Genomic DNA, 17,338 nt, shown 5'->3' on the forward strand with positions numbered 1-17,338 from the left:
CTCGGCTTCTGTAGTGTCGTGGCGCTCCGCCTCCTCAGGGGGGCGCTCTTTAGCACTGCCTCGGTTGTCAGTGAATGAATGTACGGCTAGCTGGCTGTTGTTCGTGGCAATGTTGGCTCTATCAGAATGATATCGCAGCGGGAGAAAGGAGACCTTGCTCGGTTTTACACTGTCACGGACCCTAAAAGGCACCAGAAAGGCTATACTGTGTACAAAGTCACCGCAAGGGTACGTAAATGGAGGTTGGACAGGCTGACAGCTAGGCTAAATGCTAGCTGTTGGCAGTTGTAGCTTGGCTGTGCTAACAAATCAATGATGCAAAAACAACACAAATAGCGTCGCTTTAGCAACAGAGCGATGACAGCGGCAGCTTTGGTAAAACCTTGAAATGTAGCTAATAGATCTGCTCGGGCGATCCACTTGCGAATACATGTCAACAAAGGAACTTCTGATTTAATTCCACCTTTAAGCGCTTCCCTAACCTGTCAATATTAACAGATCGCTATGAGGTTTAGCTTAGTTAGGGTGTAGTCTAAAGACAATGGAACGCCAATAAGAGGACGGTGGTGATGGACCCTGGTGATTAGATCATGCATCGTGCTGGGGGGTGGTGAAAGCCTGACGTGTGTAAATAAAGTCAGCATTGACTGCAGAAATTTACACTAGAAGACTCCTAATGTAAAGTAAATAGATATAACTGTTAGGAAATGAATAGTGGAATAGACGCTATTCATTCACACGTTTGTCAGGCTGTAACAGTGTAAAGTGACTTTTAAACACCCTCCCTGCTTGAATAAGGACAGCAAGAGGACAGCCCTCTTTTGCTCCTGTCCTGCCTGCTATGGAAGTTGGTGACGTCTCCATGTGCCACTGAAGACTCGTCATTTGTTACAGAAGGCGCTCATTGTCGAATCCGGCCGTGCAGGAAAATCTTTGCAGCAGAAACATTATTTCCATGACCTCGATGTCTCTTATCCTCCTTTTCCACAGATCATTTCTAGGAAGAACCCAGAGGATGTCCAAGAGGTAAGACATTGACTACTCATATTTCCCCTTGTTTACCCATGAAATAATAAGGAATTCCCTATATGACTGTGTTTGTCCCTTTTTGCACTTTTCATTTCTTGCTTGTGTTATTTGGAAAAGCTGTAAAAAGACACATTCTTTCACATGTAACACACTGGAATGCACTCGTGTCAGGAAGCAGCACTAATGCAGCAGGCATGATGTTAATAACTCCATCAGCCTTTGCCTCACACTCTTATTGTTCATTACCAACTTCTCTCAGCTTTACTGGCGCCCAGTTGTCATTGTTTGATATTATATATTATTTAATGTCACCACTGCAGCATAGCAGATGTTTGATGCTCGTCGACAGGAACACATTCAGGTTAATCGTTTAAGTGGAAAACTGAAAAGATAAGCATCTTTTGCAGCATCACGTGTGCTAAATGCTTATTGCCCTGCTTCTCTTTCTTCCCTCTCTCTTTGCATTTATCTTGTCATCTATAGATAACAGTATGGAAGAGATACAGTGACTTCCGGAAGCTTCATCAAAACCTCTGGCAGCTTCACAAAACTCTGTGCAGCCAGTCAGAGCTGTTTCCTCCTTTTGCCAGAGCCAAAGTTTTTGGTAAGAAAGACAGCAGCTCGATCCTCTGCTTTTAAACACCATTTAATATTTCTAATGCTAAACCCGGGCTGTTTCTGATGTAGCTTTATGCTATATGTGCACATAGGCTGAGCAATGATCAAGATATGGGTGTTCGGGACTCCGTCCACTAGATGGCGGTATAACCCTGACAATACTTAGGATATAATATTTAGGCTTTCAGCATAAACATGACATTCCTTGTTGATGTCTTGGTGGTACAGGCTAATCTTAATTTACTGGGCATTAGATTGTATTTTAAGAAAGTACTTTAATGGGTGTAGGTGAAAAGCAGAATTTTCATGTTTCTGTTTATCAGAAAGACAGTTTAAATTCCTGCTGTTTCCAGACGAAAAGCAAACATGTAGACGTAATGATGTGGTCTCCGCACGCAGGTCGTTTTGATGACTCGGTCATAGAGGAAAGACGACAGTGCTCCGAGGATCTGCTGCAGTTCTCCGCTAATGTTCCCGCTCTCTACAACAGCCAACACATTCGAGAGTTTTTCAAGGTACGCAAAACAGGAACTCACAGAAACCCGCGAATGCTTGTTGACTGAAATGCTTTTCACACTTATCAAGGGGGGTGAGATTCACGATGGGTCGGAGCTGATCGGGCCAGCTGAGCCGCTCGCTGACTTCCTGGCTGACAGCTTATCGGACGGCAGTTCTGACGGTAAAGACGCTTCTTGTTTTTAATCAACGAATGAGTTGATAAGATGATTCATGTTTGCTCAATCTACAAATATATATATTTATAATTTTAGTACAAAGAGACCACAGTGCTGCAGAGGATTTGACGATCACTTCTGAGTATGGAGGTAATTTTTTTGCCTAGCTTACTTTTACTTGACACAAAGACTTTGTAGCAATGATGTGTGTCCTTCTGCCCTCCTGCCTCCAGGCCCATCCAGTGACAGCGACCTGACCTCCCAGGCTTTGGAAACAGACTCATTGGCTGATCTGGACGATGGCATGGCCTCAGGCCGCACCTCCCCATACTACCCACAAGGGGGAGCCACTAAAGTTAGCAGCAGCAACAGCCCTCGCCTGCCCTCTCTGCACGATCACCGCACCCCATCTCCTGTCCCAGTCTCCTCCACCCTTAACCCCGAGGTCAAGCCAGGGCGGTTGCTACTTTTTTCTGGAAGCTTGAAGAAAGTCAGCAGCGGCGCCTCTAAAGACGTAAAGTCGGACTATTTGGACAGAGCTAGCGAGCTCATCTCTTTGGCCGTGCAGAAGGAGAACGAGCAGGACTTCCACGCAGCCTTCTCTTGCTACCGTAACGGAGTGGACCAGCTGCTTCGGGGAGTGCAAGGTTAGTTTGAGAGAACTGGCGAGCTTTCATCTTAGTAATCTTTATATATAACGAATCAGATATTGGTGACTCATCTACAGTACTTACAGTTAAAGGCTGGTATTGTATTTACATATTTACCCCCCTCTCCACCTGTCTTTTCCTCAGGTGAGCCCAGCCCCACGCGGCGAGAGGCAGTGAAGAAGAAGACAGCAGAGTACTTGATGCGTGCAGAGCAGATCGCCAGTCAGCATCTGAGAAGCAACATGGGTCAAGGCTCGACGCAGACGGTGGTGATTAAGATCACAAATTCCTTAAAATATTTACCAATTTGCTTCTTTTCAATATAGATTCAGTTGATTCAATTATTTCTGATCCAATTGATTGTGTACCCCAAGGCTTTAGGGGTGCAGTGCTGTACATCCACCGGTAGGGGGAGCTACCAGGGTCCATCTGAGGAGCTGAGAGCATACAGGGTGCTGGGCATCATAGATAAGGTCAGTTTACTTGTGACTAGTCATGCAACGTTCCTGACAGTTCAGAAATTTATGTTTAATTTAAAATCCACTCAAATTTGAGCTTTTTTCTTTGTGTTTGTTATTGAAACGTTTTAATTGAATTCCCCGAAAAGTCCATCCATCCTTCCGTCTCTCCTCCTGTGTCCTTCCCTGCTTCAGCCGTCTCTTTTTATCTGCGGCGATAAAATGTAATAGATTGGTTGGATGGTGTGTTAAAGGGTGTGTGTGTACGCTCGTCGTCAGTTATGACCACCACAAGGTCAGTTTAGGTTGCCGGTCCACTCAACCAGCTGCCATCGAAGCAAGTTCACCGCTCAGCCATGAAATGACTTGGCAGGCGGCTCAAAGAGCGGCACACAACATCGAGTCAATGATGCTCATCCTCCACACCCGCAAAACCCCAAGGAAAATGTTGACACAACACCAACATGTGCCACTCAGCAGAGACACACACAGGATGGACAAAATTATTAAAAATGGGATCTCTGTCATCTAGCAATCATCCGGTTTAATCTCTCTTTCCATCCTCCTCCTCCTTCCTTCGTTCATTTTTAATGGGGACAGAGGGACAGATGGAGAGAGCTCCTACCCTGCTGCCCCTCTTCCCACCTCCCCCCCCCTTCCCTGATGTTTGTATCTTAATTATATTAGCACCCTGGCTAGCAGCGCCGCTCTGTTTACTCACAACTCCATTCATATCCATTTAGCCTGCACCTGTCCGCTCCCCACCAGGGTCACGCGGCATGAACGCACCCACAAAACAGACGCGGAAGCCCAGACGGCTCATGCACATATGCTCGAGCTCTCCCGTGAGAGACCGAGGGAGCAGAGGGGCAATAGAGATGTCAGGGAGAGGAGGCAGGAAATGGAGATATCAGGAAGATTGAAGCTGCAGTAGACAAGTGGATGTGCTTTAACCGGTAAAATATAGCAGCACAGTAAAAATAAAACAGCAATTTGAATATCCAGTTGCCACATGACCATCCCAATTTAATATTTGAGATAATATTTGAGAGCTGCAGAAGTATTTTCCAGTCCCTATCAGCATTATTATTTTTGTTTTGTTTTTTACGCTATAATATCATCTAAATCCCATTTTGGGTGTTGACATCCAAACTGATTCTACCTCAATTTAATAGTGATGTTTTATTGCAGGTGCTTTTGGTCATGGACAAGATGACACAAGAGACATTCATCCTCAAAGTAGGTTGTGTTTGTTACTCTGTGTGTGTGTGTGTGTGTGTTCCCTCTACATCCTTGTTGTCCTAAGTGTGTCACTAGTCCGCATTCGTGACCGCTGTAATTGATTCTAATGGGTCTGTCCCCGTCAGCTCCTCCGCTCTCAGGTGTGAGACGTGTGCCAGATGCCAACACACAGAGAGGACACAGATGACTAAACACATGCACGCGCGTGCACACTCACACAACACACACACACTGTCATGGACAATGTGAACTTTGAGCGTAGCCCTGATAGAGCTGCATGGGCCTGTTAAAGTTGTGCGCTGTATGTGGCTTGATGAATCCGGTGACTTCAGATTGCCGCGGGGCATATCTGACATCTCTTTAATGGGAGGTTTCTCCTTGGCCTGACTTCATAATGAAAGGGAAAGTGGACACGTTTGCACGGCGTCGTGTCCTCGCGGTTTGACTGATTTGTTTCACTAATATTTCCCTTTTATTTCTCCGTGTCTTTGTCGAGCTTACCTTAATTACTCACCATGTATCTGCTCTGTTGCAGGGCCTGAGGAAGAGCAGTGACTGTGGGCGGGTTAAGAGGACGATCATGCCTCACTCTGTGCCCCACATGGTGCAGCTGAGGAAGTTCATCGTCTCTGACGACGCGGTTTTCCTTCTGCTACAATATGCTGAAGGTAAACACCTCATGCTTGTGGCATCGGTGTCCCCGATCGGTTTTTTTTCTGCTCTCCTTTGCCTGGCCCACCTCCCTCTCCTCTTCCACCTCCCTCTGCCCTTGTCTTGGACAGATGTTTGATTGAGACGGGTGTGTGTCACAGGCCATTATTCTGAATACCAGGTGGTGCCGCGCTTCATTAGCAATGCTAACACCTGGGCCTTCTTTCATACCGCTCGTTCTAGGATATGTCTAAGGTTGTGTGTTAGTGAGGCATGCTGTGACATTAGGGGACAGTATTGATGATATTAGACTGATCAGCATAATCTAATTAGCAAAATAAAAAAGCCATACTTACTACCGATACATAATGGTCTTATCAAACCGCTGCCAACGTTTTAGGGTCTCTGTGGGTACTTCTGGTTCCTTGTGCATCTGTCAGGTACTTCTACAGTATCAGGATAGACAGGTGGAGGGAGGCAGTGACCCGAGTGACATTACGCAAAATAATGTGGACGATTTTACTTCCTGAGCCACCGAGCTGCCCCGCCATCATTATCATCATTTTTACCTCCCGATCCATTCTCATCACGCACAACAGATGCCGACTTCCAATCGCTGCTGTTGCAGCTGCGCGTGCGTCTCTAAGACAGAGGGAAGCCATAACGCTAAAATGGCACCGCGAGCATAAAACACACATAAACCTCATTCAGATAAATTGGCGTAAAACAAATTTTTGTCATTGGGGTAAGTTTTTATGGACAAAAAAAGTGAGTTATCTGCCACCCAAAAGACAATAGAAGCTGCTTGATGAGCCCCCTAAATTGGAGAACTAGACAAGTACTCCCACTCATAAAGGGTTTTAGTTGACCTTTGTGGTAATGACCTGGTAAATTCTATGTATTTACATCAATGCTAATGTGCTATAATAAAGGTGTATTGCCTAAACAATTCAATCCGATGTTGCTTTTTAATGTTGGTGTGTTTCTTCATATTTTTTCTTTAATGTTGTTTCTTTAAACCTGTAGGTGGGAAACTGTGGTCTCACATTGGAAAATACCTTCACAATTCCAGCCAGGAGGAGAGTTTCGACATTCCTTTCATCCAGAAGAGCCACACGGCAGCAGTCCGCACCCCACAGCACGCGTTAGCGCATCTGGACGTAGACTCTGTCTCTTCTGGTTCTGGGCCCGGCCCCTGTTCCGATTCAGTCCCACAGCTACAAAAGCAAGAGCAGAGCGCCGTCACGTCTCTTCCGAATACTGCACTCCTTCCCCAGCTGAACGAAGAGTTGGACTCGGGAGCTGTCTCAGAGGAAGAGTGCCCCAACAGTTATTTGGCACTTTGCAACGAGTATGGGCAGGAGAAAGTGAATGCAGATGTGTTAGAAGAGCAGGATGAGAAAAGTGAACAGGAAATGCTGTCTCTAGACGTCCCCACTGGGACCGCTACGACGTCCTCCCGCAGCCGTTCGTTGCTCAGCAACGACAGCCTCTCTTCGCCCATCAGCTCTCAGGAACTCGGCTTTTTTACAGAGTTGTCTAAAAGCAGCCATGAGCAATATTGTGATGATGGACAAGATCACACTGAAGTCTTCAGTCCTCTTCCCTCCCCGGCCAAACCACTGACGCTGGATCAGTCCAAGCACACGCCCATGGAGTTTTTCCGCATCGATAGCAAAGACAGCGCAAGCGAGGCGACTTGTCTCGACTTCGGGGAGCAGCACCTCTCTCAGAAGTCTGTCCCCACCTTTTCAACGTCTGACCTAGGCTCAGATGTCACTGAGGGCCCTCCGGAGCTGGCTCAGGAGGTCAAGGTCCACAGCGGGGAGCTTTGGGGTCTGGACTGTAGCGATAAGGGGTCCAACGACTCGGTGCCAGTCATCTCATTTAAAGAGGCAGCAGTCGAGGATGAAGGTCATCCCCCGGACCTGTTGGTCAACCTGCCCGTGCCGAGTGGAGCCTTGCATCCTCCACACGAGGAGTTGGAGACTTCTGGGGTGACTCTGGGACTCGAGGCCACAGCTTCCCCTCAGAGGTTCATCCAGCCTGATGTTCTACAACTTCTCATCCATCCAGAAGAGGAGCAGAAGCTGCCACTAGAGCAGGAGCTGCCATCTTTACACACCGCCTCTGCAACCTGTGGCCCCAGTGCTGCGTCGTCTTCTCCCATCAGCTCCATGTTGGACCACTGCTCTGTGGCACTCAAGGATGAGGAAACCTATAAACCTATCATTTCTGTTGCAGCGTGCCAAGATATTGATCTCCCAGTTACTGACTCGCTTAATGAGCATCATGAGGACAGTACAAATGAAAACACTGGCCTGGTTTCACACCCCTGCGGTTACAGCACGAGCTTCAGCCCCTCCACCAGTGGCACCGAGGCCCACGCAGCGGTTAAAAGTTCATCTGCTCTCGACGACGAATCATCCAAAGTTATCTGTGGTCCAGGAGGCTCCGAGTTTGATAAAGAAGTGTCGCGGCTGTTTGCAAAGCTGGATGAGTTGTCATTAGCTGCATCCCAGGCTCGTATCCCGGAGGAGCTCGTGAGGTGCTGGGCTGCAGAGATGGTGACGGCCCTGGACTCTCTGCACCAGGAGGGCATCATCTGCAGAGACCTGAACCCCAACAACATTCTGCTTGACCACCAAGGTGAGACAACTGCTGTTGACACATTGGTCACAGAATCTCCTAAAACTTCCTTTGTCATCCCACAGTCATCTCTTTACCTCGTTATCAACAAGCATCTAATTACCTGAGTGGCTGTTTTCATCTGCCGGGTGGTAATTATTGTTCTGAAGGGCCCATCAGGGGTGTAGTGTTGTGCATCAGTCTGACTAGCCCAGGCTAATGGCCACTGCTACCTAATGACACCATTAGTTCTAATGATGGCGTTAACGGGTAGCTGCTAAACAGGAGTAATCGCAGGGGCTGTTTCCCTGAAAAGCTTGCAGAGGGATGTAGCGCAGCAGAAAGGAAATCTGGAAAATGAACAGCCTTCAGAAGAGCCAACGTGAGTGACGCCTTTCCTTTCTCCTTAGGTCACGTTCAGCTCACGTACTTCTGTAGCTGGGTCGATGTAGCGGAATCCTGTGACAGAGAAGCCATTTCCAACATGTATTGTGCACCAGGTGAGTCCTTTACACACGTAACAACAAAAGCAACTTCTCTGACGTGCACTTCCTTCTGTGTTTGTGCGTATGTTTGTGAGGGTTGAGGTTTGCAAGGGGTTAATTTTTGTAGGCATGCAGGACCATAACTAGGCCACTTTCCCATGGTCACAAAACCCTCATTCATAGCCAAACATGAACCACCCAAGTCGTGCAAAAAGTGTTCACTTTTTTACTGCAACAGTAAAACTGTACAAGATACTTCCTATTTCAAATGATTCACATGTATAGACCAGTATGGTCATGGAATCACTGCAGTGTGATTTCACATTTAAATTACCATGTAGAGCATTAACATCATAAGGATAAATGGGAAAAGTTCATGCTTGTGTTCGCACCAGGGTTTAGTTTATGCCAAGCTGGGAAAAAAATTGCAGTTCCTGCATCGCACCATAGAGTGCGCTGTTGCGCAACATTAGGTGTCACATAGCATGACGCGCGGAGCCAGCGGGCTTGTGGAAGTTCTGGCACGCTGATTACAAGCTGCCCGAAGAAACCGAGTTCGTGAGTGTGTCTACTGCATCCCTCTAAAAATGTAATGTGTGTTTCAGGTTTTCAGTTTGCTTCATGCTGCTCCGACCGGCCACTTTTGCATGATGTTTTGCAATGACTATTCTTTAGAATGTTGCTGCGGCTCACATACCGAGCCTCGCGCCCATTCAGTCTCCCGCGCACTCATGTTATCACTCCTGTTCATCCTCTCTGGAGCCCAGAAGGTCACTTCAGATTTAAATCAAATCCTTGTGGCCAGGCCATACAGGACTCCACCGTTGTAATAAATCTGAAAGCAACAACTGCTCCATCTAATATCTAAAGTGTGCGTTTTTATTTACTTAGCAACAGCTTGTTTCAAAGCCGGCTGATGGAAACAGAAGCACGTAGAGAGAGAAGCTGACCCATGACTGCACAGCAATTTTAGGTTTTTCGGTTATTTAACCATTTAGCCTGTTTTAAAAAATCATCCCCTACAAGATTTTTGAATAGCTGCAGGTGAAATAATAAAAATAATAAAATAAATCTGTCATTAATGAGAAGTGCTCAGCTCTGGTGTGAAAGAAAAGTTAAATAACTTTAGAATTAATGTTCTGTTGTTAATGTCATACCGTTAAGTGGCCAATAGGGGGTGTATTATGCCATGTCTGAGCTGTGGATCCCCCAGCGCATCAATTCATTATACTTTTATACTTTTCAGTCACTGCTGAACTTCTTCAGTATTTCTTTCCTCCCATTTTTTTTATTTTTATTAATGCTGAATTTATTTCCACATATTTTAAAGGGGATTTGCTCTTCCAGCTTTCATTTACTTACTCTGCACTCATTCCCCGCCTATCTTCCTGTCTTTGAGAACACATACACACACACTGGAGGTTAGGGAGTGTGTGTCTGTCCTGCCCTTGTTATGCATTGCAGTTTATCCAGACAGGGTCAACCCTAGTGATGGCTTCATTCCTGATGACAGATTTATGAATGTTTGCCAGAAAGCTTGCAGGGGGTCTGTCCTGTGTGTGTGTGTGTGTGTGTGTGTGCGCGCGTGTGTGTGTGTGTGTGACAGAGAGAGAAGGAGAGAAACATGTTTTTATAGCACACGCATTCACACCCAAATAACACGGGAGTGGACTTGGAAAATCCTGCATCAGGGTATTATTGTATTTATTCTGCCCTTCTGCTTATTTACTTTCTCACCGTTTCATTATAATCCATAAACATCAGATGTCTGATAGTTTGTTCTCTTGTAAGGAAAAGAAAAAGAAACCCCGAGAGGGTGAGCGGTTGTTTATTTCACTGTAGAGAGGGAAGCCTGGCCATGATTGATTGTCTCCAGCGTGTAAGAAATGGGAAATTCGCCAGTATTCTTCCTCCTCTTTATCTTTGGCTTCACAGTCATTGTTCCTTATCAGGAACTTTTTACTTTAATCTGCTCGTGAAGATCTGTGGGTGATAATTTTTAGTTCCCATTTTTGTTCGAGCGGTCACCTCACATGTTTGAAACGTGTGTGTGTCTTGTCCCACACACGCACATTCGCCTCCTTACTTCCTACCTGAGCGCAGCTTACTTCCTCCTCCAACAATGACTGTCGGTTAAGGTTTTAGGGAAGTCGGTGAAAGAGGAGAAGAGCAAAAGTTCCTTGTGGTCCCCAGGAGAGAGGAGACGGGGTGTGAATAAGATACGATGCGTGGTGGGGGGGCTGCTCGGCTGAGGGGAAAGGGAAGAAGAGGCCGCGAGGTGAACGCGATGCATTGTTTTATCTGAACTTCTCCGCATCCGTTTGTTTTCTTTGAATCCTCGTGATTATTTTTTTTTAAACGCACTGTTCAAGAAGAGTGGTTGGATTTGTACACATCGGTACAGTGGTTTGGGAGGGAGGTGGGGGCGGGCTTGAATGACCCATGGCCTGTGGTTGCAGTTAATTCTCCTTTCCCATCCTCTTTCTGTCTCCTGCTCCCCCTGCCTCGCTCTGACAGAGCGGTAAGTGTAGCCAGCGCCACTGTACTCTCCCCGCAGCTCCTCAGACATTAATCCATTGTGATGACATCGACCTTGCTCTGAGACGCGCTTGTGTGTGCGTATCTCCCCTCCAGCTTTTAAACGCGCAGGTATCACTAGTCCGTTCAATGACAATCTTCTCTCCTTGGCTGTCAAAACAGTGGTCCTGGGGAGGCCTGAAGACTGGTTGCTCAGTTGGCTGTGCGTGTATTTACACTTGCGTGTCTGCGCGCGCCTCTACACACCAGACACGCGGCGCGTATCATAGCCCTCTCTAACCTTAACTGCAAGAGAGCCACACAGGCCTCTGGGAGATGAGGGGTCTTTGTCTCTTGTGTTCAGCCAGCTGAGGAGCCCGGTCCCTGGGCACACACAGCCGTGACCCTGGGCCCCGGCCCTCTCCAGCAAGAGCAGCGCAGAGGGAAGCTGAGCGGCACAAGAGGCCATCTGGTACCCAGCAGAGCTCACACACACACACACACACACACACACACACACACACACACACACACACACACACACACACAGTATAAACCTTGACTTTAGCAAAGTGTTGGTTTGTCTCTGTTAATCTGTGGCGTCCCAACACGCCTCATGTGAGTGGAGCAGAACGTGAAGTTGAAAGAGGAACTTTATTCCGAAGCTCCAGATCAGAAGCTGTGTGATGTGTAGATTTTGTGTATTTGAAGTTAATCATAATTGAGACACAGCTTCGCAATGAGCAGGGTTTTTTTTTCATATATGTAAAAAAGATGATGAAGAGGTATGTAGTTATTTTAGTAGTCAGATTTATTTTTTTTAATCACTCGAAACAGCTATTTGTAAATTTTAAAAATATGTTTTTGTCAGATTTGGTATAAGTCTTATATTCTGTGAGTGACTAGCCACCGTGCATTAGGTTAGTGTTAAAGAGGAAAGACGTTTGCGGTGGAAAGCAACCTGAACCAAACCGCCTCAGTGTTTGTTCTCATTTGTTCCTGCTTTACGTGTCTTAATGTGTGTGTGTGCGCGTGTGTGTTTGAGGTCAGGTCATGCAGATGGTGCGAAGTTGCAGCAGACGGTTTTCTCAATTTAACTGCTTTTTTATTATGCAAATCAGCCTTTTATGAGACACACACTTGTTTGTGTGTGCTCCTGTGTGTAACTGTGTCCGTGTTTTGTGCACGTTTTGGGCTGATTTTTGCCACTTCAATGAAAAACAAAGTAATTAATGTTGTGAATTTAAAGGCTTTTAATGTCTAATCGCTCAGCTACTTGTATGAATTGAGGTGTCGGACCTCTAAATGAATAATTACATTTGATTATTAACTTCCAGAAATCTGCAGTCTCTAACCGGGAACTTCTAAAAGTTCCAGATGAATTCAGTATTTTGCTTTTGTTTCAGAAGTGGGAGGTATCAGCGAGGAGACTGCAGCCTGTGATTGGTGGAGTTTGGGCGCCATCCTGTTTGAACTCCTAACTGGCACGGTGAGTCCAAACCTTTGTTGCTAAGGTGTTACCAGCGATGTGTAGGTGTCTTGGCTCCCAGCTCCGTCACGCTGTCTGTGGTAGCGCCAGGTTGTGTGTTTGCTCGCGTGAGTAGGTGGCGTTTGTTGTTCGGTGCCATGTTTGCGTGTGAGGCGCGTCTTGGCTCCGGCCTCTTACCCAGGTTCCCGGGGAATACCAGGGGCGTCGGTGTGACTTTCCCAGCTCCATCTGCCGGGCCAGTGGGTCAGCTCTCATTGGGCGTCCTTCGCTGGCTCCTGGAGCAGCGCTGGGCTCTGAGTACGCCGATCGGAGGTCGGCGAGGAAGGTGAAGACCGGGCCAGCTCTCAAGGCGCCACACCATCAGGGCCGTCTGAGGGTCGTTCTTTTAAGAGGAAGGGATGAGCCTTTTGTGTTCTGAACACAACAGCACGCAGGCTAATTATAACTTTACATACTTGAAGGACAAAAACACACGGTAGCATCACTGCAGCAGCCAGCGCAGGTGCAGAGAGTCCCCTTATTATTTTTATTGTCTATTAAATTTGAATACATTCTAACTGCTTGCCAGCAGGCATGATTTCATATCAGCTGTATCAGTTGTTCCCGCCAATTGCCCAAACATGATTTAGGGTGTTAGGTTAGCGCTATTATGTCGAACAATACACACCCACTTACCTGGGAAAAAAAGTCAGTCGCACAGATGTCTCCTTTGATGATTATGTCTGTGTACGGTCCTGGCAAGGATACACACACCCAGGCGCACATAGTGTCTCTTGATCCTTGCAGGATAAGATCTTGCCTGGAGCAGTCTTGGCTGCAGCCAGGAACCCAGCCAGAACTCCCGCAGCACCAGAGAAAGAGAGCGAGAGGGAGGGAAAACCGAACTAATGGAAAAAGCAGAGAGCGTCCGCTTCCTCTTGCCACACACGTTTCGAGCTTTTGTCAGCTGAAGATGTGCTTCTGCTGCACGGTCATTACAGTCATTATTGTCAATTATTTTAACAACAGCGCTTCGTTGTGTGGTTAGAAAAGCACTTGCACTTCTTCTCTCTCCCTCATGGCACTATTTTCTGTTTTTTTTTGCCCCCCCACGAACGCAAGTATTCCTCCTAATCGACTCTTTCCAGCGTGACAGATGTTTAATGTAAATATGGGTCATTTTTTATGTCAATCAGCAGTTGCAAGAAAGAGCAACAGTAGTTGAATCGGAGTCTTGTTGTAGTTGCTGTGATCAGTGTTGTTTCAGGTGCTCCGCCTCTTCAGCCTCCTATTTGTCCAGTCCCGCGCTGACCCCTCTGCTCACCAGGCGTCAGCATATCTGACTCTTTAGCCCTCGGCCCGTCGGCTTTTCTTTGTTTTCCTTAATGGCTATCTGCTCTGTCCACCCCTCCGTCCCTCGTGCAGTCGCTGCTGCGGTGCCATCCAGCGGGAATCGGCCGCCACACCACTCTCAACGTCCCCGAGCTGGTTTCAGAGGAGGCCAGATCTCTGCTGGAGCAGGTGAGGCTTTAGCATCATCTCTGCTCCTGTGTGATATTTAAACAGCGATGCCAAAAATAACAGACAGCATCAAAGTTCCCCATGAATTAAGGTGTAACCATATAATTAACCTTGCTCACTAGACCTAATTTGTGTTTGATTAAATAATAATTTCTATTGTTTGTCTTGTGCAGTTGCTCCAGTACAATCCAGTGGAACGACTGGGAGCAGGTGTGGCAGGTGTGGATGATATCAAATCCCACCCTTTCTTTGTCAACATGGACTGGCCCAGTAGACGCTGAGCATTGTGGGAGGGTAAAAGCAAAAGGAAACACTCCGAGGTGTCGTTAATTCAGACTGCACATCACTGCACAGCCCTCACGTTTGGGATGGACGTTGCCAAGAAGTATTATCTTCCCTGTAGACTGTTGCTGTACCTCACCTTAGTTTTAGTTGACGAGGACATTTGTGCAGGGAACACTAAACCACGTGTACGGTGCAATAATTTATGCAAGAAGCACCCGTGTAAGAGAGAGTCTTAGCCAAGCCGGAGGGAGCCAAACTGAAAGGAGACGTTTTTTCTTAACACTTCATTCACCCACCGCTGTCGGGCGCCACCCGCTCCGTGCGCAACCCACATCTGTTGCTGTTGTTGCTGCCTCTGGTCATTCTCCACAGTGCCCGGTGAGATGAGCCAGGAGCCAAACCGCTTTTTATCTGAGCTAAACTAGTTGCTCCAACACACAAGTAAACAAAAATCAGATTTTCGAAGTCGCCAACGTGCTCACGGAGACCAACCCCCAGCGGATGCTATGCAAGGTTGAAAAAGGTCGTATGAGTAGATTATTTTAAAGTTGATTTCAGCCAGTTTAGTGTGCAGCCACCTGTATCATCAAAGAACTCTGCTTTTCTGCATGTAAGCATTATTTATCTTTACTGCCAAGTAAAATCACTGACCAGTTAATTCCCTGCTGACATCCAATCCTATTGCCTCAACATGTTGTGACTTTTCTGCCTGTTTTACTTCTGCCTATATGTGATTTTGTATGAAAACATTTCAGATATTTAATTGTGTGAGGGGAAAAAAAATGCATTTTTAAATGAGATTATTGAGGATGACGTGTTGAAATCCCGGCTCTGTCGATGCTGCGCTCCACTAGCAGGTGGTACAAACACCTTCAAACAGTTTTCCTTTGAATGCTCGCTCCTGTGCATTCTGGGTCAAAATAAAGCTGCGTGGGTCAGTATGTGTCGCTCATCCTCCTTTTATGCTGTTTTCCTGCAGGAGGGGCCGTCCGGAGGGTCTTTTCTGCCGATGATACTCTTAGAAAGCCGCTGTCACGCCTGCTGTGTCTCACTGTGACAGTGATGCAAACCAGCATGCAAACACACACACATGCAATCACACACACACACACGTATACACACATACAAGTGCCTCGATAAGTCTGCAACACACACTGTCAGGTTGGTGTAACTGGCAAAAAAGTCTGATGGGTGGATTGTAGGAAAATATGGATGAATTGTGTCAGTCTGAAGGTGGCAGAAATCTTTTTATCTCACGTTTGCAGATTTCACTGGATACGTTTATTACCTGGAATCTGGGGGGGGGGTGCTAACCGTGTCAGGGAGTATTCCCTTGTGTCAGCCTCACCCCTACGGGGTCAAGAGTCGGGGCTGATTAGTGCCCGTCATCAGACCCGCCTCTCATTACACACACACCCAGGGCGAGAGGTTCGCCTGGGCTCAGAGAGGAAACCTGTCAATCTCATTCAGATGTGAGATGTGACTGTAATGCCTTCGCCACGGATGTGGAACCCCCCCCCCCTTCCCCCCCCCCCCCCAGCACATCCAGAGGTGCAGGAAGGGAAGTTGCTCCTCCTCTGCCTGTGCAGACTGTGTTTTCATCTGATAAATTTGAGATTAAGGCTGAAGTTTTTAGATGGTTTCCAACCCTTTTTAGGTGGAATTAAGAAGATGGCATAATTAGAACTCACGTTATAACGCACAGTGTTTCGGTGAGTGCACTCAAAGCCGCGGGAAAGAATCCGTCTGGTCACAGGCAGGATCAGGGGACGCGCCAAGGACTCCCATGATGCAACACAGGCCTCTCGTTCTGAGGCCTGAAAACATCACCCGGTCCTGCAGGCTGAATTGACCCTTGAACCCCTTCTGCAACTTCCTGGACCTCCCTCTTTCTTTCTCTGCAGCTTTCTCCCGCCTCTCCCTCCCCCCTCTCCCTCCCCCCTCTGCAAATGCTCGGCCCTGGCGCCCGCCGCTCTCGCACAGGCACCAGCGAGCGGGCAGCAGCCAAATGGCCTGCCCTCTGCTTCATATTGCTGTTGGTCAGGCTTTGTTTTTGTCTTTGCCGCTTTGACTTTCGTTCACAAAGCCCAGGAGGACTCCTGTAGCCCAGGGACGGATACACACACACACACAAACACACACACACTCTTGCATCGAGCTGAAGAGTTCCGCTCTGAGACCTCGGGCATCTTCTCCAGCTTCTGTCAGAGCCATGATGTCATTATGAGGAGACACAATGCCTCTTCATAATTCCCCCCATAGACACAAGCACACATTCCTTTAACTGCAGACGGACGCGCACGCACACACACACACACACACAGAGTGCAGCACCACAATCAGCACGTGCAGGTGAACGGCACCGTGAGGGGAAGATATTATTTTCCTGATGCACCATCCTGTTAATGCTATACAATCTCCATTTTTGTCTACTTGGCTAATTTGGCCTCCATATATCCTGGCAGACTTGACTTTGTAGCATAGAAAGATATTTTAGGGACAAATTATGGTCTAAAAATATGAATGAACAGAGGAGACATTAACATAATTCACCCACTTTACCCACAATCGTCCATGGACCCAGAGGGACTCTTGAAAAACTGCTCGGCCACATTTTAATCCAAACTTAAACAGATTCCATAGATTTTAAATTGAATGTGTTGTGTTGATCCTCTAAATCTACATTTGGTATGACTGGGACTGGGCTGTAAGTGTGTTCCAGTGCCTGGAACAGTAACAATAAACTGGCCTGGGGGGGTCCGGTGATTTGGCAAACAGGCGATTGACCCGCGGTGCACCTTCATTAGACGCCGTCCTACGTGATGTTCTGCTTTCAGCACAAACATGGTCGCTGAGATGTCACAGGGAGCATCTCAGCCATGATGTGATTAACGCAGCCTGTGAACTCTGACCCCCGGAGAACAGCCACATCTTTATCTGTAGCATCAGTGAGTCCTGATAAAGGCTCGTCTGTCAGAAACAAGAAATACCACATGTAAGGGTAAGGTGTGTGTGTGTGTGTGTGTGTGTGTGTGTGTGTGTGTGTGTGTGTGTAGGGGGGGGGGGGCAATCTCTAATCAAAATCTATAAGAAATGTTTGCACCTTGTTTCC

The 17,338-nt window shown here is 47.1% G+C and overlaps 1 protein-coding gene across 3 annotated transcripts; it reads left to right on the forward strand.

Moving 5' to 3' along the window:
* The first annotated feature begins 34 nt into the window (after window positions 1-34).
* rps6kc1 (ribosomal protein S6 kinase polypeptide 1) lies at window positions 35-15,167 on the forward strand. Of its 3 annotated transcripts, none has more exons than XM_011612082.2 (16): window positions 35-228; window positions 991-1,026; window positions 1,513-1,633; window positions 2,047-2,162; window positions 2,233-2,326; window positions 2,418-2,471; window positions 2,555-2,968; window positions 3,116-3,240; window positions 3,346-3,444; window positions 4,621-4,668; window positions 5,207-5,339; window positions 6,349-7,971; window positions 8,361-8,450; window positions 12,359-12,441; window positions 13,846-13,941; window positions 14,115-15,167. In XM_011612082.2, the coding sequence occupies exons 1-16, from the start codon at window positions 127-129 to the stop codon at window positions 14,220-14,222; spliced, it is 3,342 nt and encodes a 1,113-aa protein (XP_011610384.2). In that variant the 5' UTR covers window positions 35-126; the 3' UTR covers window positions 14,223-15,167. The 3 variants fall into 3 exon arrangements, with proteins under 3 accessions (XP_011610384.2, XP_029705010.1, XP_011610385.2); XM_029849150.1 differs by having other exon boundaries at window positions 12,362-12,441; XM_011612083.2 differs by having other exon boundaries at window positions 3,116-3,237.
* Window positions 15,168-17,338: the final 2,171 nt, after the last annotated feature.

The sequence above is a fragment of the Takifugu rubripes genome, chromosome 16, assembly GCF_901000725.2.
Source record: "Takifugu rubripes chromosome 16, fTakRub1.2, whole genome shotgun sequence".
In the NCBI taxonomy this organism is placed as follows: Eukaryota; Metazoa; Chordata; class Actinopteri; order Tetraodontiformes; family Tetraodontidae; genus Takifugu; species Takifugu rubripes.